We start from the raw sequence: 21,077 nt of genomic DNA on the forward strand, positions 1-21,077 counted from the left end.
ATTAGCACTGAGAAAAATAACTGTGGTTGATGTGCAGAGAAGGACCATTCCAATTTTTAAAAATAATGAATGACGTGAGTGTTTGTCATTATATGTGTTATATTCTGCATATAGTCATATTCTCATAATCCATTAATATATTTGGAAGAGAGACTGAATATTTTTAGTACTTATGGTTAAAGATATATTTTACTGAAAATTTTAATTTTTTGACTAAGAATATTTTTTTAAAGATATTGACCGCTTGCTTCCTTTCCAATCCAGAATCTCAATCTGCTATTTTGGAAACTCCGGAAAAAAGTTCAGATGCTGCCCAGCAGGTAAGGAAATCTTATTAGGATGTCAAATGTTTATCTCATTTATCTTAACATCATGACAGGCTCTGTGATTTATCTTCCAATCTGCTCTGCTGGCTGGGTTGTCTTTGTTCCCCTAAGCCTTTAGGGGAACTGGTCAGGCAGAAGGGGATATTTTCTTTTATTTGTGTTTTTCATGGAAAATCGGCCTTGAAGTGGAACTGAGTACAAGTTTTTCAGAAGCTACATCATTCTATATCCAGCCAAAGAGCTGGGCCCAACAACAGCTCTCTCCAGCAGGAAAATCTGGCCACTTTAGGAGACTTCTCTTCTGAGATGGGCCTGGCTGAATAGTCCGATGGATACTTTCTTTAAAATAATCTTTCAGAGCTTTTCTAAAATCAAATAAGACTTTTTCCCCCCTTGGTGGTGGGAGTGGGATTTAGGCCCTTGTATAGGCTAGGCAAGCAATCTACCACAAGCTACATTCCCAGCCTCTTAAGTTTTTAAATTGCTTTGGTGGAAAAAATATTATTTAGTATCTGTTTAAATCCATGGTGCTTTTTTCTGTTACAGAAGAAGCCAAAAGTTTTGTCTTTTTTTTTTTCTTGTGCTTAAATGGACTTATTATTTAAAAAAAAAAATTGGCAAGGAAGATAATATTTTTGTGGAACAATAATTATGGATAGTAGTTGATATTTTATATATAAATTTTTTGGTTTAATTTATTTATACTTTTGTCCAACTGTGCTTCTGAAAATAACTTAGTGCTGTTAGAAATCAACAGTAAAGGGGATGTTTGTTCTGTTGAGTGCGGTCTAGCAGGAAAAAAGAGGACTCATACTTGTGTTCTACACCCAGATCTGTTTCTGGTTACTATGTAATGACATATGTAGAGGATCTGGGACAGTGCCATTCTCTGTAAATTAAAGAATTGTTCATCCTTTAAAACTCTTAAAAGCCTAAATTTAGAGTCTATTTGCTAAGTGAAATAAGCTAATCCCAGAAAGTCAAAGGTTGAATGTTTTTTTTTTTCTGATATATGGAATCTAGTCTAAAATGAAAGAGAGAGAAGAAACAAGGATTTGTTTGGGGGGCTTCCATCAAAATAAAAGAAAGATCAGGGGAGTAGAAGAAAGGGATTGAGGGGAAGGGAGGAAGGATGGGATAAGGGAAAAACAGTAGAATAATCCCATCTAAATAAGAAAATAGGAGGAAGGAGAAGAGTAAGGCTAAGGGAAAGTACTGGGAACTGATATTCATGTATTTATAATTATGAATATGATATTTCACGTATAATTTTGTCAAAAGGAATCCTAGCGTTATGTGTAACTAACTTGAATCAATTAAAATTGAAGGAAAAAAATTTTTAAAAACTAACTTTCCATTTGAAGAAGCAGCCTTGCATCATACATGAAAATTGTGCTCCCCCTGGAGGAGAAATGAGGCATAACATTAGCATAGAAAATAGTCCATGATGTTTCACAAAAATACAGCATCATATGTGCTATTATAATTAAAAGCAAATCTGCTTGTAAGGGCAGTGTAATCAAGTTTTTTCAGCTTATTTGTTTTTGCCAGTGAAGGGACATACATCAACCTGGGGGTACTTGGAGAGGCATGGTGGACTCAGCTGATGGGTTATTTAATTAACTACAATCTAACCGAAAGAGAATTAGATAAAGCTAAAAAGAGGGAAAAGAGAAATAGTAAATTCAGTAAAATTAAGAAAAAAGAATGCCTTTAACACATCATCTCATTATTTTTTGAGCTTTTTGTTGTTGTTAAGGTAGTCATGGTTAAATTGTTACCTGAAAGAAAATGTTAATTTTTTCTAAATTTTATGTTCAAGTGATACTTGACTGAATTCTTTGTTGTATATGATACTGCCAAAGAGAACCTAGACAAGAAGTATTCTGTAATAACAACATGATAAAACATGTACAACACTGTCTTCTATATTAATATTATAGTTATAATATCTTTAAAATACACACTCATGTGGAATATTATTATTTATTTATTTTTGGTACTGGGGATTGAACCCCCGGGTACTTTATTCCTGAGCTACATCCCCATTCCTATTTATTTATTGTTACTGGGGATGAACCCAATGGCATTTAACCTCTGAGCCACATCCCCAGCCCTTTTTTATATTTTATTTAGACACAGGGTCTTGCTAAGTTGCTTAGGGCCTCACCAAGTTGCTGAGGCTGGCTTTGACTTGCAATACTATTGCCTCAGCCTCCCAAGCTGCTGGGATTCCAGGCATGTGCTACCTTGCCTGCTCTCATCCGTTTTTTACTTTTTATTTATTTTGAGTCAGGGTCTTACTAAATTGCTTAAGGCCTTGCTAAGGCTGGCCTTGAACCTGGTATCCTTCTGTGTCAGCCTCCTGAGTTGCTAGATTACAGCTGTGTGCTGATGCACTTGGCTTATGTGAAAGATTATTTAGTGATTTTTCTCTTTTCCTTGAGGTATGGTCTATGGTAAAATATATTGCAGTAAGCAGAAAACCTGGTGGACTAGGGGATTTAAAAACAGAGACTTAAGGGTGAAATAGATTGAATAAATATTCCTTATTTGAACAATGAAGTGTCCAGAAGTCAAGAAATATTATAAATTAATTAAGAGTTAATAATATTTGGAAGAAGTTGAGGTTAAGAACATAACAATGGCATGACTGACTTTTGCGAACGTTGACTCCTTGTTATAAGTTTTTTTTTTTTTTAATGGACTGGCTCATTTTCGATGTTTTTTATTTTTCATAAAAGTCTAAGTAACTGACCATAAGGGTGATACAAGGAGCTAGAGTTATCAACCTACTACTGTATACTTATTGTTTTACTATATTATATTGTGTATTCCTTACAATACTTCTTTAAAATAATTATTTTAATTCACATTTTACTGATAGAGAAAAATGATGTTGATAGGAGGTAACAGTAATTTGCCTAAAGCCACAAAATTGATGAAGGGAGAAAATAAGATTAGAGCATATGCATTTGATTCTATACCTCTACAATGATTAAAAACTCATACTTTTATAGTGCAAAGCTAAGGCTGTTTAGTATCATTTTATTCCAGAACCATTAGATGGAGGAGATGAGAAATTAATTTTGTTGTCCTAATAATTTTAAGCTCTATTATTTATAAGAATTAGATGTCAAAAATCATAGAATTTGCAGGGAAATGGATGGCATTAGAGCAGATTATGCTAAGTGAAGCTAGCCAATCCCTAAAAAACAAATGCCAAATGTCTTCTTTGATATAAGGAGAGTAACTAAGAACAGAGTAGGGTCGAAGAGCAGGAGAAGAAGATTAACATTAAATAGGGATGAGAGGTGGGAGGGAAAGGGAGAGAGAAGGGAAATTGCATGGAAATGGAAGGAGACCCTCAGGGTTATACAAAAGTACATACAAGAGGAAGTGAAGGGAAAGGGAAAAATAATACAAGGGGGAGAAATGAATGACAGTAGAGGGGGTAGAGAGAGAAGAGGGGAGGGGAGGGAAGGGGAGGGAGGATAGTAGAGGATAGGAAAGGCAGCAGAACACAACAGACACTAGTATGGCAATATGTAAATCAATGGATGTGTAAGTGATGTGATTCTGCAATCTGTATATGGGGTAAAAATGGGAGTTCATAACCCACTTGAATCAAAGTGTGAAATATGATATATCAAGAAATTTGTAATGTTTTGAACAACCAACAATAAAAAAATTAAAAAAAAAGAATTAGATGTCAAGATACATTATAGATACATATAGGTATATTAGTTTACCTATACATTTGGAAGTTCGATGTGCTAAATTGTGATAGTTTTACTAAATTTAGTGTTTTATTGCTTTTTTTTAAAAAAAAAGTCTTTATGATTTTTCACATTAAGCACCTTGCTCTTTTCTTTTTAGTCACTAGATGGCAGCTCTGTATCTTTGTAAATTACCACTGCAAAGGAAGTAAGAGGATTTAGGCCTGTTTGCTCTATATGAATAATAAATATTGCAGGTTTGCTTGTCCATCTGGTACTGCCTGCAGTGTTCTGTGGTCAGAATGAGATCCTCAGGACTGCTTGGTCAGCTCTGCAGCGGAGTTGGAAAGCATCTTTTAGGTTTTTCTTCAGATGTGTGTTCAAGGCATGTGTTCTCTCAACTGAAGCTAATTGGAATTTATTAAATGAATTTTGACTTTACTCTCTCCCTGTAGTTAATAATTCTGAGAGCTCAATATCTGCATAAAAAAAAACAAATCTGCAAAATCTGTATTGTTCAAAGAATTATGTCATTAACTGAAATAGGACTTTCAATATTCTTCTCTTATCCTTTGGTATTTGAAATATTAAATCCTTTTATACTCTAAAGGATTATAAATAGTTAAGTGTCAATTATTTTGTCTAAAAATGTTTGCTTCAAGTTAAATATTGGTGTACATAGCATGCTTTAACTGGTTGTCATAAGGTTTAACTTATTTTTTGTTCTTGAAATTATATACAAAATTTTTATTTTGAAGCATTTTCCTAAAACTCTTTATCTTTCTAATGTTAATAGATCACTTGAAAGGTAAACAGAATTAAAAAATTTTGATTTTTAAACACTCTAGCTGTAGGTAATGATTGATAATATCAGATAATTAAAAGTTAAATTACAATATTTATTAGTAATGAATAGCCACATTTATGACAAAGTGCTAAGCAATAAAAAGAAACATATAAGGACTATCTTATATATGTTGAACAGTTTATATGCTAATAAGGTCTCAAGTGTCAGAACAATATTCCTTTCCCATCAGCCCTAGAAGGGCCCCTTATTACCCAATTCAATTACAAATTTACTTGAATTAAAAATTATTTTCCATTGGATTTTCTTAAAGTATCGATATAGTGCTCTTTATACAATGACCTCTCTGTGCAATTTATCAGTTTTTCAGAAGTATCTTAATTTAGGAACAAATAAAGGAAACAGAGGAAAATGATGTGGAAAACTTAATTGATGGTACCTGAAAGATCATGTGTCTTGGCATAGAAAGTGTCTTGGCACAGAAAAAATTTGAAAAGTAAAAGACATCAGATTAAAAGAAAGGTGTGAGGTGAAAGTAATTCTGAAGAAATGGTGATGTATATTTACAAAAGCAAGGCGTCATTTGAATTAGGATAGAATGCAATGGACATATGGAAGAGTTAGGAATAAAAAAATATTGTTTAATGCAAGGTCCTTCCCATCTCTAAAGGAAAAGTTATATAGGTTAATCTACCATCTCTAACCCAAAATGCTTCAGAATCTGAAACTGCTTGTGCTCCAGCATGATGCCACAAGTAGAAAAAAATTCCATTACCATGAAACTTTGTGTGATGTGCAAAATTATTAAAAATATTGTAAAAAGTTCCTTCATGCTATGTGTACAAGTTATATATGAAACTAATGAATTTCACATTTAGACTTGGGTCACATTCCTAAGATATCTTATTAAATGTATGCAAATACTTCAAAATGAAAAACAACAACAACAACAACAAAACAAAACAAAAAAAAAAACGGAAATCCCAAACACTTCTGATCCCAAGCATTTTGGATGAGGGCTATTTGACCTATATGAACTTACAAGGATTACAAATCAACGAAACAATTCACAAGATAAGTAAATAAGAAAAATATAAACCAGAGTAAGAAAAATAGGGCTTAGGGGGCGAGACATTAGAAACCATGGGTTAGCCATTCTTACAGTCCACCTCAATGTCGAATCATTCATTCTAAGATGTTTAATAAGTACTTTATAAGTGTTCTAACCTCATCCATGGATTAAGCTTTGATGGGATTCTTAGCTGAATGTACTATTGTGAGGGTGGTGGAAACTGTAGGAGGTGGGACAATTTTGAAGGGGACTATATCTTGTCTCTGTCCCTTCTTTTCTCTCTATTTTCTGGTTCTTATGAGCCATAGATTTGCTCTAACACACCCTCCCCTCCATAATGGTCTGCCTCACTACAGGCCCACAGCAATGAGGCCAAGGTACTATGGACTGAAACCTCTGGAACTATTCAAAGTAAATCTTTCCTCCTTTATGTTGTTTTTCTCAGGTATTCTGTCATAGGAGTAGAAAGCTGACTATATAGAATGTTTATCCCTTATCAAAAATTTGCTGACATACTGTATGCAAAATATTTGTGGTAGATATTGAGGGAAATACAAGGTATTACAAGACAATGTCCCAGTTATTAAGCAGTTAAGTTAAAGGGATATATCTCTTCTTTGTACTTGAAATGATATGCAAGATGTAAGGTAATTCTGCTAAGATATGTAGTGTATTTGTATTACAGAACTTAAAATCAATGGGAAAGTTTTTGAGAAACTATAAGGACAGTTTCTTTGATCAATTCCTTATTTTGGGCAGGTGGAGGAATAAGAGTATTTCAGGAGGGAGAAGAGAGTAAAGGTAAAGCAGTGGTGTTGGGGTGGGAGGGGCAGTAATCCAGGTGATGTGAGAGGCAGCTTGCTTTTAGCCTCTTGGCCTTCTCTATGCATCCTGACAGCCCTTGGAGAGCCCAGAGCCCATTGATTGCTACAGCAGTCTCTTGACAGGCCTTCTTACTTTGAGTCTTAATCCTGTCTAATCTCTCTTCCACAATGCCTCCAGAGTTATCTTCCTAAAAATTCAAATTCACTGATGTCTAATATCTTTTTAGATTTCATTCATGGACCACTCATAGTTTTTGAGAAAAAATACAGACTCCTGAGCTTGATAGATAGGGTTTTCTCTTGCCATCCTGTCTTTGCCTGATCATTCACTATTTCCTCTTGTTGGGCTTATTCCAGCCTTTAAAATACCCTAGCTTTTTGAAACTTAAGAGTCCTTTGTATTTGTCTGTATGTATGTGTTTCTTCCACACTCATACTTCCCCTATTTTAATTTACATAATTTTTATTACTTAACCTAAACTCATCAAATTTGACTTCCTCTTTGACATATTACCTGAGGAGCCTCAGTCCATAGGCTCTTTTCATGTCCGCATTCTATGACACCCTATAATTTATCTCCCTTTTCAATAATCATTAAATATACAATTAAATTCTTTAAGGATAAGACGATTAGTACTTTCTTTGTCCCTCCCATGTCTAACACAGGATCTGACATTATGGGGATCACAGAAAATGTTTGATGAAAGAGTAAACATATGAGAGACCTGGTGAGAGACAGCAGAGTGTGCATCTTGGGGAGTGGTAGAAAATTTCCTTATATTCATACCATAGTGGTTGACAATGTGAGCTTCGGACCAGTTTGCATGGGTATGAATTCCAGTTATTCCACTTGTAACTGAGGAACTGTCAAAGATAAACAAAACCAGATACTAGTAAAGATGGTAAGGTCAGATATTACTCTGTAGTAGCTATTGCAACAGGGAGAGGTGACAGAGGTGACAGCATTTTAAAGGGAAAATGGAGAAACAGGGAGAAGAGTGTGAGGAGATTCAGGAGAGTCAAGGAAGTGAAAATTACAAGGGGCTCATTAGTGTAAAAGGATTAGACCAGCAGTGTCTGCTAACGGCAGTTATTGAAGTTAGGATCCTTTGTTTCCCCCAGAGACCAGGAAATAGAGTTCCTATCTCTAGGTGTTGGTAAAATAAACAACAAATTTTTTTTGGCAGTCTTGAGTTTTCTTATGTAGGCACTCTAAGGGGGTGTGTGGTCTTGAGCCGTTGGACAGCATGATAGTGTTTGTTCAAGTCTTTGTAGGCCACGGTTGAGGCCTAGTCAAGAAGAGGTGTCAGAGATCTGGCTGGAGTTATGAAGGAGAGAATCTTTTTCAGAATTTTTCTTCGTCTATTTTCTGTTGCTATAGAAAATGGAATATTATAGACTGGGTAATTTCTGAAGAATAGAGCTCACAGTTTTGGCAGCTGGAAAATCCAAGAGTGTGGCACCAGTATTTGTTGAGGACCTTCTTACCATATCACAACATGAAGTCAGGGTTATTCTCTGATTAGTTGACAAAAATTTAACCAAAGGTTTACAGGAATTTAACCCTGTGTTTCCTGTAGGAGCACGAGTTCAAAATTGATTACTTCACAACATGGCAGAGTGCAACATTTCAAGGGACAGAGCGAGTGCGCTAGCTCAGTCTTCCTTTGATAAAGACACTACTAGCATCATGGTGGCCTCTTCCCTCACGATCTCATCCAATCCTAATTCCCTCCCAATTACCATTTTTGGAAGTATTTAATTATTTTAACTGTGGATCAGGTTTTCAACACATGATTTTTTTTTGGCGGGGGGCATATTCAAACCATAGAAGAAATTTAGTAGAACTGCTAATGAAATGTTAGTTATTAGAGTTGTTATGAGATTTATTATGCTTTTCAGGGAAATTGTTTTACTCTGTGCCTTAGTTTCCTCATGTATAAAATGGGCATAATAACAATTCCTATCTCTTAGGGTTTTGGTGGGTTTTAAATGCATTCATTTATGTAAAGTGCTTTGTAGAGATTCTGGCACTTAGGAAACACTCAACATATTAGCATATTTTAATATTATCTGAGCAATATTCTGTGTATTTAAAAATTGCTTTCGTAATATAGTCAATCATTATTTGTCAGTTGTGTATTGCAAACTCACTCACTTGCTAAAATTTATTGTATTCCTCAAAACAATATTCATGTGGTACTTTCATGGTCACTTGCAAACATACACAGAGTATTAAAACTTTTAGTCTCTCAACTATGTATATTGAGCAAGGGGAAGCTCTGCTTTCTTATTTTAGCTTTAATCTGTAAACAAGTATCTTTTTGTTGTCTATTTTAATGCCATGTTTTTTACCTTTTTATATTTTTGCCTGGTGATTTCACTGTTTAAAATGGTTCCCAATCTTAGTGCTAAAGAGCCATCTGGTGTTCCTAAGAGCAGGAAGGCTATGATGTGCCTTATGGAGAAAATGCAGGTCAGATGAGCTCTGTTCCAGCATAAGTTACTGTGAGGCTAGCCATCAATTCAATATTAATGAATCAGCAATAGGTATTAAATAAGGTGTCTTTCAGCAGGAACACACATGAAGTCAGGGTTATATTCTGATTAGGTGACAAAAATTTAACCAAATGTTTGTAGGAATCTAACCCTGTGTTTCCTGTAGGAGCAGGAGTTCAGTATTGATTACTTCAGTGTTTGCAGTTACTTTATTCATAACTAATGGGAATACCATGATTGACTGTATGTTATTTAATGTTCATGGCATCTGTCTGAAGTGGGCTGACTGGGTATGGGGTATCCGAATGTTATAGGCTATAACCTTGTAAATCAAGTAGAGAATTTAACATATCTTGTGCTCAGAAGGTAGGAGCTATGGGTTTTTGCACAAGTAAGTATAATGATGGGTTAATATTTAAGGAACAATTACTTGGCCAGGAAATGTAATATTGATAGGAAAAGGGACAGTAGAGCCATTTAGGGGGACCAACTATTAAACTTCCAACCCTATCCATGTGGTGATGAGAATCTCAACTAATGTGTTGATGTGATATAGGAAAAATAGCAAGCAAAGACTGCCACTGGGGGTGGTTGGGGATATAGTTCAGTTGGTAGAGTGCACATGCGAAAGGCCCTGGATTTAATCCCCAGTACCAAAAAGAAAAAGAAAAAGAAAAAAAAAAAGAAAGAAAGTCTGCCAATGGGGTCAGTAACTCTGTAGAGTATCAATTAGCCTGTCCTTCTAAAAGCAGTCTCTGCACCAGAAACATTGACATCCACTGGAAACTGGTTTAAGAGACAAAGATTTAAAGAAGTGGTTTAAAGATGTTAGCAAGCCTAAGTAAACTGATAAAAAAAGAAAAAATTGCAATGATGAGAAATTACAGATGCAGAATCTGATGAGGTCTTTCAGTGTATTTAGAGAAGACAGCAGACCAAGGACAGTCTTCACCTCTTCCCCCCAAAATCCAGGGAAGGGAACAGAGAAGAATGGGAAAAGAGGAGTGTAAAATTGTAGAAGCCAAGAGAAGAGAGGGTTTTAAGAAGGCAGAAGTGTTAGTAGTCTTTGATTCTTTATAATAGCCAGGGTTAAACTTATAAGGCAGCAGCTCCACCACTCTGGCTAATGTTCCTAATTCATTCCGTTTGATTTTCTCTAAGCTTTGTTCTTTAGGAAGGCTTTTTTTTTTTTTTAAAATGACCTTTGAGAATAGTTGGGTGTTAACACAGGAAAGGTGATTAGGAGGTGAAAAATGGAACTGCACTTTACACCCATAGACCACTAGAGGAAAGTGAAACTGTAATAAAATATTGTTTTCTTGTTTGCACTATTTGGGAAAATTAAGACATATATTGTTTTAGAGTATGATCCATAACTGTGCCACAATGCCACATCAAATAACTGAAGAGAAAATTTAGAAGATGAAAGAGGGAACAAAAACACCAAGTTCCTTTCCTTTACTATTTATTTCACCTTTTCTTATTTATTTATTTATTTAGTAGTTGCAGATGGATAGAATGCCTTTATTTTTTTTAATTATTATTTTTATTAGCTACACATGACATTACAATGATCTGGCAATTCATACATTTGAATCAATTGGGGTATAATTTCTCATTTTTCTGATTGTACAGATTGCAGAATCACATTGGTCATACAGTCACCTATATACATACAGCAATCATAATGTCTATTCTATTCTGTTGCCCTTTCTATCCCCCTTTCCCCTCCCCTCCCCTCCCATCACTTCTCTCTATCCAATCTAATGTGACACACTTTTTTTTTCTTTTTCTCATCATAACATCATACATGTATTCTGTATAACAATGAGGTTCTCCTTCCATCTTCCGTGCAACTCCCCTTCTCCCTCCTTTTCCCTCCCACCTCTCTTCCCTATTTAGTGGTAATCTTCTTCTCATGCTCTTCCTCCCTATCCCATTTTGAGACACCCCCCTTATATCAGAGAAGACATTCGGCATTTGTTTTTTAGGGATTGGCTAACTTCACTTAGCATAATCTGCTCCAATGCCTTCCATTTCCCTGCAAATGATCTTGTTATTTTTTAGTGCTGAGTAATATTCCATTGTGTATGAATGCCACATTTTTTTAATCCATTCATCTATTGAAGGGCATCTAGTTTGGTTCCACAGTCTAGCTATTGTGAATTGTGCTGCTATAAACATTGATGTGGCTGTGTCCCTGTAGTATGCTCTTTTTAGGTCTTTTGGGTATAGTCCGAGAAGGGGAATAGATGGATCAAATGGTGGTTCCATTCCCAGCTTTCCAAGAAATCTCCATACTGCTTTCCAAATTGCAGAATGCCTTTATTTTATTTGTTACTTTTATGTGGTGCTAAGGATCAAACTCAGTGCCTCACACATGCTAGGCAAGTGCTCTGCCACTGAGCTACAGCCCCAGCCCTATTTCATCTTTTCCTGATCCTCTTTCCCAGACACATTGTTTATTACTCCCACTGAGGTTATTGACTAATGATGATTCCTTTAACCTTTATATCAATCTGTTTATCAATAATTATGCTAAAAGTAATGTGACCAATTATGATTTCTAATTTATCTTTCTCCTTTCCACATCAAATTTCTCTTTTATGTAGTAAAGGATCTGGAGGAGTTATTCATATTCATTTCAGCTCAAAAAAATTTAATTTTCAATAATTCACTTTGGTTTCCTTATCAAGATTCATAGATGCCATTTGAGCCCTCTCTGTGTGAAGCTTTTCTTTTTTATAATATATTCTACTTTAGAAACCTTAAATAAGTTATTTATAACTTACCATATGTTCTAATACTTAAGCCTTTCTTGAAATTTCACTTCAGATTTGAAATTGTACTTTACATATGTGCATAATCATATTTAAAAATCTGGATTTTTTTCCTATAGATTCATGTCTATCATGTATTGGTTTATTGGTTTGTTCCAGAACCTTAGAATGGTTCCGAATGTAGAACGTAACAAATAGAGTTTATATACTTCTGTGAAGATCAGGATGCCTATTTTATAGATGTGCCCTAATCTATTTTATACAGTCCCCTAGCTTTCTGGTAATATATTATTAGAATTTAGCAGATCTTAAAATCTAAGAATGGTAGAAAATGAATTACATATCTCCTATCAAGACTTACTAAAGAGATTATTACAGTGGTAACTTACTAATAAGCAGTTTTTATATTTTAGGTTCTGAAAGTATCCTGCTTACATAATAAACATAATAAAGTTTCAAAGATGAGCAAATTAACTTTTCAGCAAAAACTTTACTTGAGTATATCTTGGCTTTCTTTTTGACAGTTGTAACCTTAATGTTACAGTAATGTTTTCTTTTTTTCTGGGAATCAGATAATGTTGCATTTGGAAAAATGTTTTTGGTGAACATTTTATTTTTCAATGGCAATTTGTATTTTGTGATATGCAAGTGTTCAAACAATTTATAAGAACTCACCATCACCACCCACATGTAAGATTATACATGAATGGAAGAATTTTGGCTGACTTACTGTATATAATTGTTGAGCCAAAGTAGATGGAATACTCTACCACTTTTAATGATTGAGGGTTTTGAAACAATAGTTTTAAATACAAATAATCTTAAAATTGGCGTTACATAAAATACATTTGTTAGTGTGTTGACTAAAAATAGGTTTATCTTTCCTCCATTATATATGTTCTATGCAAAAATTGCCAATATTGGTTTTCCTTTCCTTTTTAAAAAAATACTTAATTTTTGATAATAAGAACCATTAACATGAGATAGTGTTACACAGTTTCTCGTAATGCTTTTTTGAAAAATATAGAAGTCTAGAGTGTGTTTCTCCAATGTCAAGTCCTGTGAGAATCTGATAGGCCTCCCTCTATTTGTATCCTGAAGAGAGAGAAGATCAAATAAATAAATAAATGAAAATAAAAAAGAGAAGATTAAGTCCCAGACACTGGACACAGGAGAGCAGGCTCCTAAATTGAGGGCTTTCTGTGGACCACAGACTGCCTGGCAATCTCTTAGAGATTAAATTAGAGCTTTGTCAGTGGGTGGCCCTGAAGATAGATCTTCACTTCACTTCCTGTGGATCCCAAGAGGAAGATGTTTGCTTAACTGACCAAAGAATAGAAAATCTTTTTTCTTAATAATGACCAATATTTACCATGTAAATTTCTTTATAAATCCCTAAAAATGAACAACAACAAAACTAAAAACACAGAAATCACCCCTTAACTGCTGACAAGCAAGGCAAGCCTTCTCCAGAGAGCACTATAGAAAGTTCCCGCTGACACTGTGAATTGGTACTCTCTCAGAGCCAGCCAGCCCTCCATATACCCTGGGTAAGGAAGGCCAGATAAGAGTCTTTCATGACTCTTAGCTAAATTCAGGAATAAAAAATCCTACATATATTTGGCTATTCTGTAATAGTGGCTGGCTGGCTTTATTTTATAGGCTAGTCAGTTAAGGTTTGAGATGAACATTAATTAATTGCTCTGCTTCCTGGAATGGAAGAAAATTGTAACATTGAATCAGGACTAGGATTTTACAGTCATAGAGGGGAATGAAGAGTCTAGCAAATTTTTGTTTGTTTGTTTTTTCTTTGTACAATGGGAATAATGTAAGAAGCAGATAGTCTCTTATCCCAAATTTTCTTCCATGTTCTCTATTAAAAAACTGTATAAAAATATTATCTATATAAAAATTTCTACTTTTGTCTCTGCTATCTGTTATTATTATATATTAACATATTATTATCTTAAAAAATTATTGGACTCTACCACCTTACTGGAACCACCTGGCTATTATGGCCTTATTTATTATAGACTCAGTTCTGGAATTTTATTTTCTTATCACTATTTCCTCTGCCATTTCTTAGTTCTGGTTCTTATTGTATCTTATACTTGAAAACTTTTATTTATTTATTTTTTTTAGTTATTACTGGACCTTTATTTATTTATATCGGTGCTGAGAATCGATCTCAGTGCCTCATACATGCTAGGCAAGTGCTCTGCCACCGAGCCACAACCCCAGCCCATATTTGAAAACTTTTGGAACTGATAGAGTATATCAAATTCTTATTTTCTCAACTTTTTATTAGCTAACTGCCCTTAATTATCTCCTTGTTTAAAAAAAATAAGTAAAATAGACAATGCACACAAAATAATAAATTGACCACTTATAAAATTAGGTCCAACCCTGAATCCCTCCCTATTTAACATAGGCCATCTATTACTATCCACCATGCTTTAGTTTTATCAGAGTGAATTTGTCAATGATAGGGTGTTTGAAGACACATGATGCAAATACAGATATAAGGAAACATTGCTAGTCTTGCAGAATTTGTAAGATTTCTTAAAATCAGGAAAGGTGATGATGGAGGATTTGTATCACATGTTATATAATGGATTCATGATCACCTAATATAGTTGGCAAATACAGCAAGGATTATTATATAACAGATATTTTTTTTTAAAGGTAAGTTTACACATCATGATTGCCAAAGGCCTTTAAGAAGATTGATGAAGTTCTCAGATATTACCAAAAAATGACCATCTTTTCACAATAGCACCATGTAGTTTTGTCCAAAAATTTTTGTGGAAAATTATTTTAACTCTAAGAATTTATAAATGCATGCAATTATTATAAAATATATTTTAAAAATCTGATACAGTTGCTTAGGAAAAAAAATTCTTTTTTCACAATTTGTTCTGAAATATTGGGACCTGATTATGCTTTGTTGCAGGAACCAGAACATATGTTAGGTGTATTAACCAGAAGTGTTTACTATATAAATAAAGTGTTTTATGGAAAGGTTGGAAAATTTAAAGGATCTACTTCTAAGCTAAAACTTTTATAGATTTTGAAACATGGTCTACCAGGAAAGCTAAGACCTTTGAGGTTATTATTGCAAATTGGAGAGTGAACATTGGAATGTTGTTTCAGAGAAGCTTCAAATTTTCAGATCTTTACTGTCAACAGAACAACCAAAGCACAAAGGACATGGTTCTCACCTCATTCCACTTTCTAAAACCCTGTGTGACTACACTTAATTGGTTGAACCTGGCTATAAGAGAGTCTATGAAAATAGTTTTTCTTTACAATTTAATAAATAGCAGGAGAGGTGGTGAGGATTGGGAGAACCCGTCTAACATAACAACCAAATTGTCTAGAGTGTATTACACTTAACAGGTTGTTCTGAACAACATAATCCCAGTGTATAAGAAATAGCCCCAGGTACTGTGAGACTGAAGGATATGAACAGATCCAGAATTACACAGAGTATAGTTTATTGGGAACTTACTAATAGAAACATGGTCCTGTGAGGCAGCACAATCAGTGAATCCCCTTGATTTGGGTCAGCAGTAAGGATGTGTATATTGGTCGGGACCCAAATGGCTTCATCTAAGCCTACATGTACCTGGTTTATCTCACTCTAATACCAAAGAGTCAGGGACATTCCTGGCACAAGGGTCTGGTCATAAAACTCTACATACCACTCTAATGGTTTTGTGTATTTATAGTATGCTGGGAGGCTACATGGGGGAAAACAGACCAATGTTACTCAGGAGTGATCATGGTGGTTATGACTCAAGATGGTTGTAGTCATGTCATGATGAATCCCTATTCAGGTATTTTTCTGGTTCCAGTTTTCATGTATAACAGGATTCTCCTTAATCTTTTGCCAACTGACTATGTAAATTATAATTAAAAATTCAAGATATCTTCCCAGTCACTGATACTATGACATTTGTTGTAACTAGCTATGGATGCTGTGTTGGAGTAGCTGCCTGTGACTGTGGAAGCATAAATCCATATAGAAAAAAAGTGTGTCATAATTTCTACTATGTAGGCCATTATGACTTAAGGATCACTTTCTTCTTTGTGAATTTGTTTTGCTAACTGTCCCAAATTTTTATAATGCTTTTTATGATATTCAGATCTGTGATGGAAAAGAACTGGCCTATATAATATCATTTAAAAATACAGTTTTGGAAAAAACAAGTGTCATATGGTTTCTTTTATTTGTAGAAGTTAGAGGAAAAAAAAAAGAAAAAGGAACAACAATGAAAGAGATCTCTTGAAAATAGAAGGGTGACACTTAGGGTAGTGGAAGGCATCCAGGCATGGGCACGGGGCAAAGGAGAGGACAAGGGGAGGTACTGGGCAATGAAATTGATTAAATAGTGTTATGCACTTGTATAAATATGCCATTATGTATAATTAATATGCACCAATAAAAATTTTTAAAAATAAAAATAGAGTTTTGGAAAACTGTTCCAGAATCTACTTCTTGTATGCCATTCATCAATTAACCTTTTTTATATAACAATAATTTATGGGAACCATAATTATATACCAGGATAATTCAAGAATTATTGATTTGTAATTGAAGGTCACTTTTAAGGTGTGCTTGAAAAATGAAGATAATCTATACATTTAATTAACCCATTGTAACAAAGGACTAGTCATACTCTTGTTAGGATGAATTTTAATGCTAGCATTTTCTTTTAATTACTTCTCATATGTACCAGCATCATAATTGATGAATGGAATTATGTATAGTGAGCAAACAGGGTATAAAACATTGTTTATTATAGTAATTTCCTTTACAATGGAAAATTTACAGCACAATTTATCAAACTCTGCATTATAATACTCTGCTCTTTTGTCTGCACATTTGTCTGCACTCTCCCTGGAGTGGGAATACCCCCTCCTCCTCCTCTCCCTGAACTTTGAGGGGTGTGTGTGTGTGTGTGTGTGTGTGTGTGTGTGTATGAATACCTATACTTACATGTAAATATAATGTAACACTCAAATTTTTGCCTAAATGTCCATCATGCTAGGCATGGTGGCACATACCTGTAATTCCAGAGACTCAGGAGGCTGAAGTAGGAGGACGCTGTTTCAAAATAGAAAGAGCTGGGGATGTAGCTCAGTGGGAAAAAAAATCACTGCATTCAATCTTTTATACTGAAAAAGCAAAGAAAAAAAATAAAGTGTCCATCTTTATAAATTGTGAAGAACCATCAGTTATCACTTTTTGAAATGCCTTGGGTAAAGCTTTAAAATTGCAGTAAACATTATATAAGTGGTATGACACATGCTCATAAAGTGTGTGCCCATGCTCCCACAGATATCAAAAGTACTTCACATTCCCTCATTAGAGACTTATTCGTCACTACTTTTAAAAGATAATGATTGCCTTTAAAACTCAGGATTACTTTAGAAATGTCTTCAGGGACTATCCTAACAGCAAATGTTCTTAGGCAGGAAAGAGATAGCCCTAACTTAGAAATAACTGTCACTCAGCATTTTCGTTCCTACTCCTAGTCATCTATTGTTCTTAGTGACATTAGAAGATGAGACATATAAGGAACTTAGGATCATATAGTAATGTGTATAAACTACTATAAAATCTTGTGTTTCTGTGGAGGTATCTCTTTGGAAGTATTACAACCAACAAGTACAATTTTGTTTTAATTTTACATTTCTTCTTTTGATGTTTCGATTTTTTCCTAATTTTCTATCTAACTGTAATCTGTACTTGTTGTCCCTCAGGAAATTTTGGATATGAAGTCTGAAGGACAGGCAAATGTAATTCAGCAACTGGAACAAACCATCGAAGATCTGAGGACCAAAATAGCTGAACTAGAAAAGCAGTACCCTGTCTTGGACACCGAGGTGGCCGGCAGCCATCAAGGGGCTGAGAATGGAGTGACATCCTCAGAAGATGTCTGCCTAGAAACTTTAAGATTAGTAGGAAAGGATATGCAACCTCAAAGGATTTTAGAGGCAAAATCTATACAGACTTCCCCAACAGAGGAGGGTGGGATACTAACACTACCATCTGTGAAGGCACTGTCAGAAGGTCCTCCATGTCCACCTGGGGCTGAAAGTGGAGAGTCAGCTGTTCCAACGTCACCTTCTGGACCTCAGACAAAATTTTGTTCTGAGATTTCTTTGATTGTGTCTCCAAGGCGAATATCAGTACAGCTTGAGGCCCATCAGTCCACGCCGAGTGTATCACAGCCTCTACCACCTTCATCCCTTCCATGTTCTGATAGTCAGGGGCAGCCTGGGTCACAGTTGTCCCATCCTTCTTTTCGTACTGAGTTTGAAACCAGCCATGAACACTCTGTTTTCTCCTCCTTTGGAAACAGCTGTAATATTCCACCCCCACCACCTCTGCCTTGCACAGAATCCTCTACCTCCATGCCTAGCCTGGGCATGGCAACTCCATCACCTTCCCCTCTCCCTGATGTGACAGTGCCTCCTCTGCCCAGTGTAGCAGTTCCCCTACCTCCCCCTCTGCCTGGTACTGAAATGCTGCCACCCACTCCTGCTCCTTCTCTTCCTGGAGTGGGAATACCTCCCCCGCCTCCTCTACCTGATATGGGAATACCTCCTCCTCCCCCTCTCCCTGGAGTGGGAATACCCCCTCCCCCTCCTCTTCCTGGAATACCTCCTCCTCCCCCTCTTCCCGGAGTGGGAATCCCCCCTCCTCCCCTTCTTCCTGGAGTGGGAATCCCCCCTCCTCCCCCTCTCCCTGGAGTGGGAATACCCCCTCCTCCTCCTCTCCCTGGAGTGGGAATACCACCCCCTCCTCCTCTTCCTGGAGTAGGAATACCTCCCCCTCCTCCTCTTCCTGGAATGGGAATACCTCTTCCCCCTTCTCTTTCTGGAATACCTCCACCTCCTCCCCTCCCTGGAGTGGGAATACCCCCTCCCCCTCCTCTTCCTGGTATACCTCCTCCCCCACCCCTTCCTGGAATGGGAATACCCCCTCCCCCTCCTCTTCCTGGTATACCTCCTCCCCCACCCCTTCCTGGAATGGGAATACCCCCTCCCCCTCCTCTTCCTGGAGTGGGAATACCTCCTCCTCCCCCTCTTCCTGGAGTTGGTATTCCCCAACCTCCTCCTTTGCCAGGTATGGGAATTCCACCAGCTCCAGCCCCTCCTCCTCCACCTCCTGGGACAGGGATCCCCCCACCTCCCCCACCCCCTCTGCTCACTGGGTCTGGGCCTTCACTCTCCCCACAAGTTGGGAGTAGCACTTTACCAACACCACAAGTGTGTGGGTTTCTTCCTCCTCCATTGCCTACTGGCTTGTTTGGATTAGGGATGAATCAGGACAGAGGGAGTAGGAAGCAACCAATAGAGCCTTGTCGGCCAATGAAGCCTCTTTACTGGACAAGAATTCAACTCCATAGTAAAAGGTAACATGAAAGCAAGCTCATCTTCATACAGTTTTGTCAATGCAAGGGGAGCATTGTGCCTTAAACCTGTTGGGAAAAATACAACTTAATGTGTTTTTTTAGTATAATTCTAAAACTTACCTGTAGATTTTTATATCATTATTTGGTGAAACAGTTTGTTATTTAAAATTGCAGGCTTTTCTCCAGCAATATCAAAGGGGTAAAACAAATGACATATGTTTTGATGTGTGAGATGTATATATGTCCCTCTATATAGTTATTGACATGTCTTTTAAGGACATATTTCCTTGCATATGTGCTGTTTCCTAGTTGCAGGACTTAACTGCTACTTATGCCTGAATCCAAATGAAACAATGCTTATACACAAAATGAAGGAGTGCAGATAAGCAGATATTTGTAGACCAGTTATTTTCCCTAAAAGATTTTTTATAGGGAAAAATCATTGATTTTATTATTTAAATTTTCATTTCTTATAAATTAAAAATATAAATTGAATCCATAGGCAAACTGATTGCTAAGTATGGTGTTTGCATCCTTTAAAAGACATAGCCTTGCTTTACTATTCTGTTTTGTTTGTAGCTGTCTTTCCTAAGAAACAGTTGCAAAAATATATCCACATTCCACGTGTGAAATAATTTAGTTTTAAAGAATTTCATGGCACTTCTACAAGTGATTATCTATACAGTGTGAAGTTATAAAATCATAGTTGGGAATAATCATCATAAAATAATACTTTTCAACAATCCGCTACCAGATTTCATCCATGCATTGTCCATGACCTGGTTCCCTAGTCATTGAGACAATGCTGGGAGACTTCTCTGTGGAATATGGAGGAGGGGAAAGAAAAACCAGATACTCAAAATGCCCTTGGCCTTCCTTCTTCTAACTTATCACGTTTCCTTGTATTTTCTTTGTGTTATGTGACTTGCATTTAGAAACAGTATACTTAGCAGGTTCTTTTTTGTTTCTTTTGCTAATTTTCTCTTCACTAAACCCCATCAGGAGGCAAGAATCTATATATCTTGACTACTTTTTAACTTTGTTGTTCATTCTCCGTGAAGGTGCCCTATCACTTATTTATGCCAATGGATCATTTTAAAACTGTGCCCCAAACTAATTATCTCCAGATACATGATTTAAAGTTCTTCTGTTTTATTGTTGTTTTGCTTTTGTAAAAATCATATAACACTTTTTATGATACTCCATGAATCTGTACTCATTGAGAAGCCAAATAATAATGGTCAATGGGAGGTAATGGGGATAGGGAGGATGCTTTCTTGGAAATATACATTTTTAGCCCATGAGTAATCTGCCAGGCTAATGAGGCAAGTTGGGATTGTGAGATATCAAGCATTTCTTGCCTTCATAGCCCATTCTGAGAAGGAGTTTCTTTTTTATGTTTTTATATGGTGATTTCATACCTCAGAATTCCTGGAAATTATTTCACGGCAGAGGTTTGGTCCTAAAGGATAGAATTTTAACTTTCTCATCAAGTTGATAAAATATTACTTTCTCCTTATCTTTCTTTCCTTCCCCTCCCTTTTTTTTTCTGTTTGCCTCTTCCCTCCCTGCCTTCCCTTCTTTTCTGTTTATGCTCCACGTGATGTAGTTCTGCTTGATGGCCC

General features: G+C 36.0%; 1 protein-coding gene across 2 annotated transcripts in view; it reads left to right on the forward strand.

The window, feature by feature from the left end:
• Fmn2 (formin 2) overlaps positions 1–21,077 on the forward strand; it is a 377,915-nt gene that overhangs the window by 107,841 nt on the left and 248,997 nt on the right. For both annotated transcript variants that reach the window (XM_046432483.2, XM_058575194.1), the window contains exons 4-5: positions 265–320; positions 17,795–19,452. In XM_046432483.2, coding sequence (XP_046288439.1) covers positions 265–320; positions 17,795–19,452 — 1,714 coding nt within the window. The remainder of the gene's footprint in view (positions 1–264; positions 321–17,794; positions 19,453–21,077) is intronic.

This window comes from Marmota monax, unplaced genomic scaffold (assembly GCF_021218885.2).
Source record: "Marmota monax isolate L192 unplaced genomic scaffold, Marmota_monax_Labrador192_F-V1.1 WCK01_AAM20220418_F8-fsc00090, whole genome shotgun sequence".
In the NCBI taxonomy this organism is placed as follows: domain Eukaryota; kingdom Metazoa; phylum Chordata; class Mammalia; order Rodentia; family Sciuridae; genus Marmota; species Marmota monax.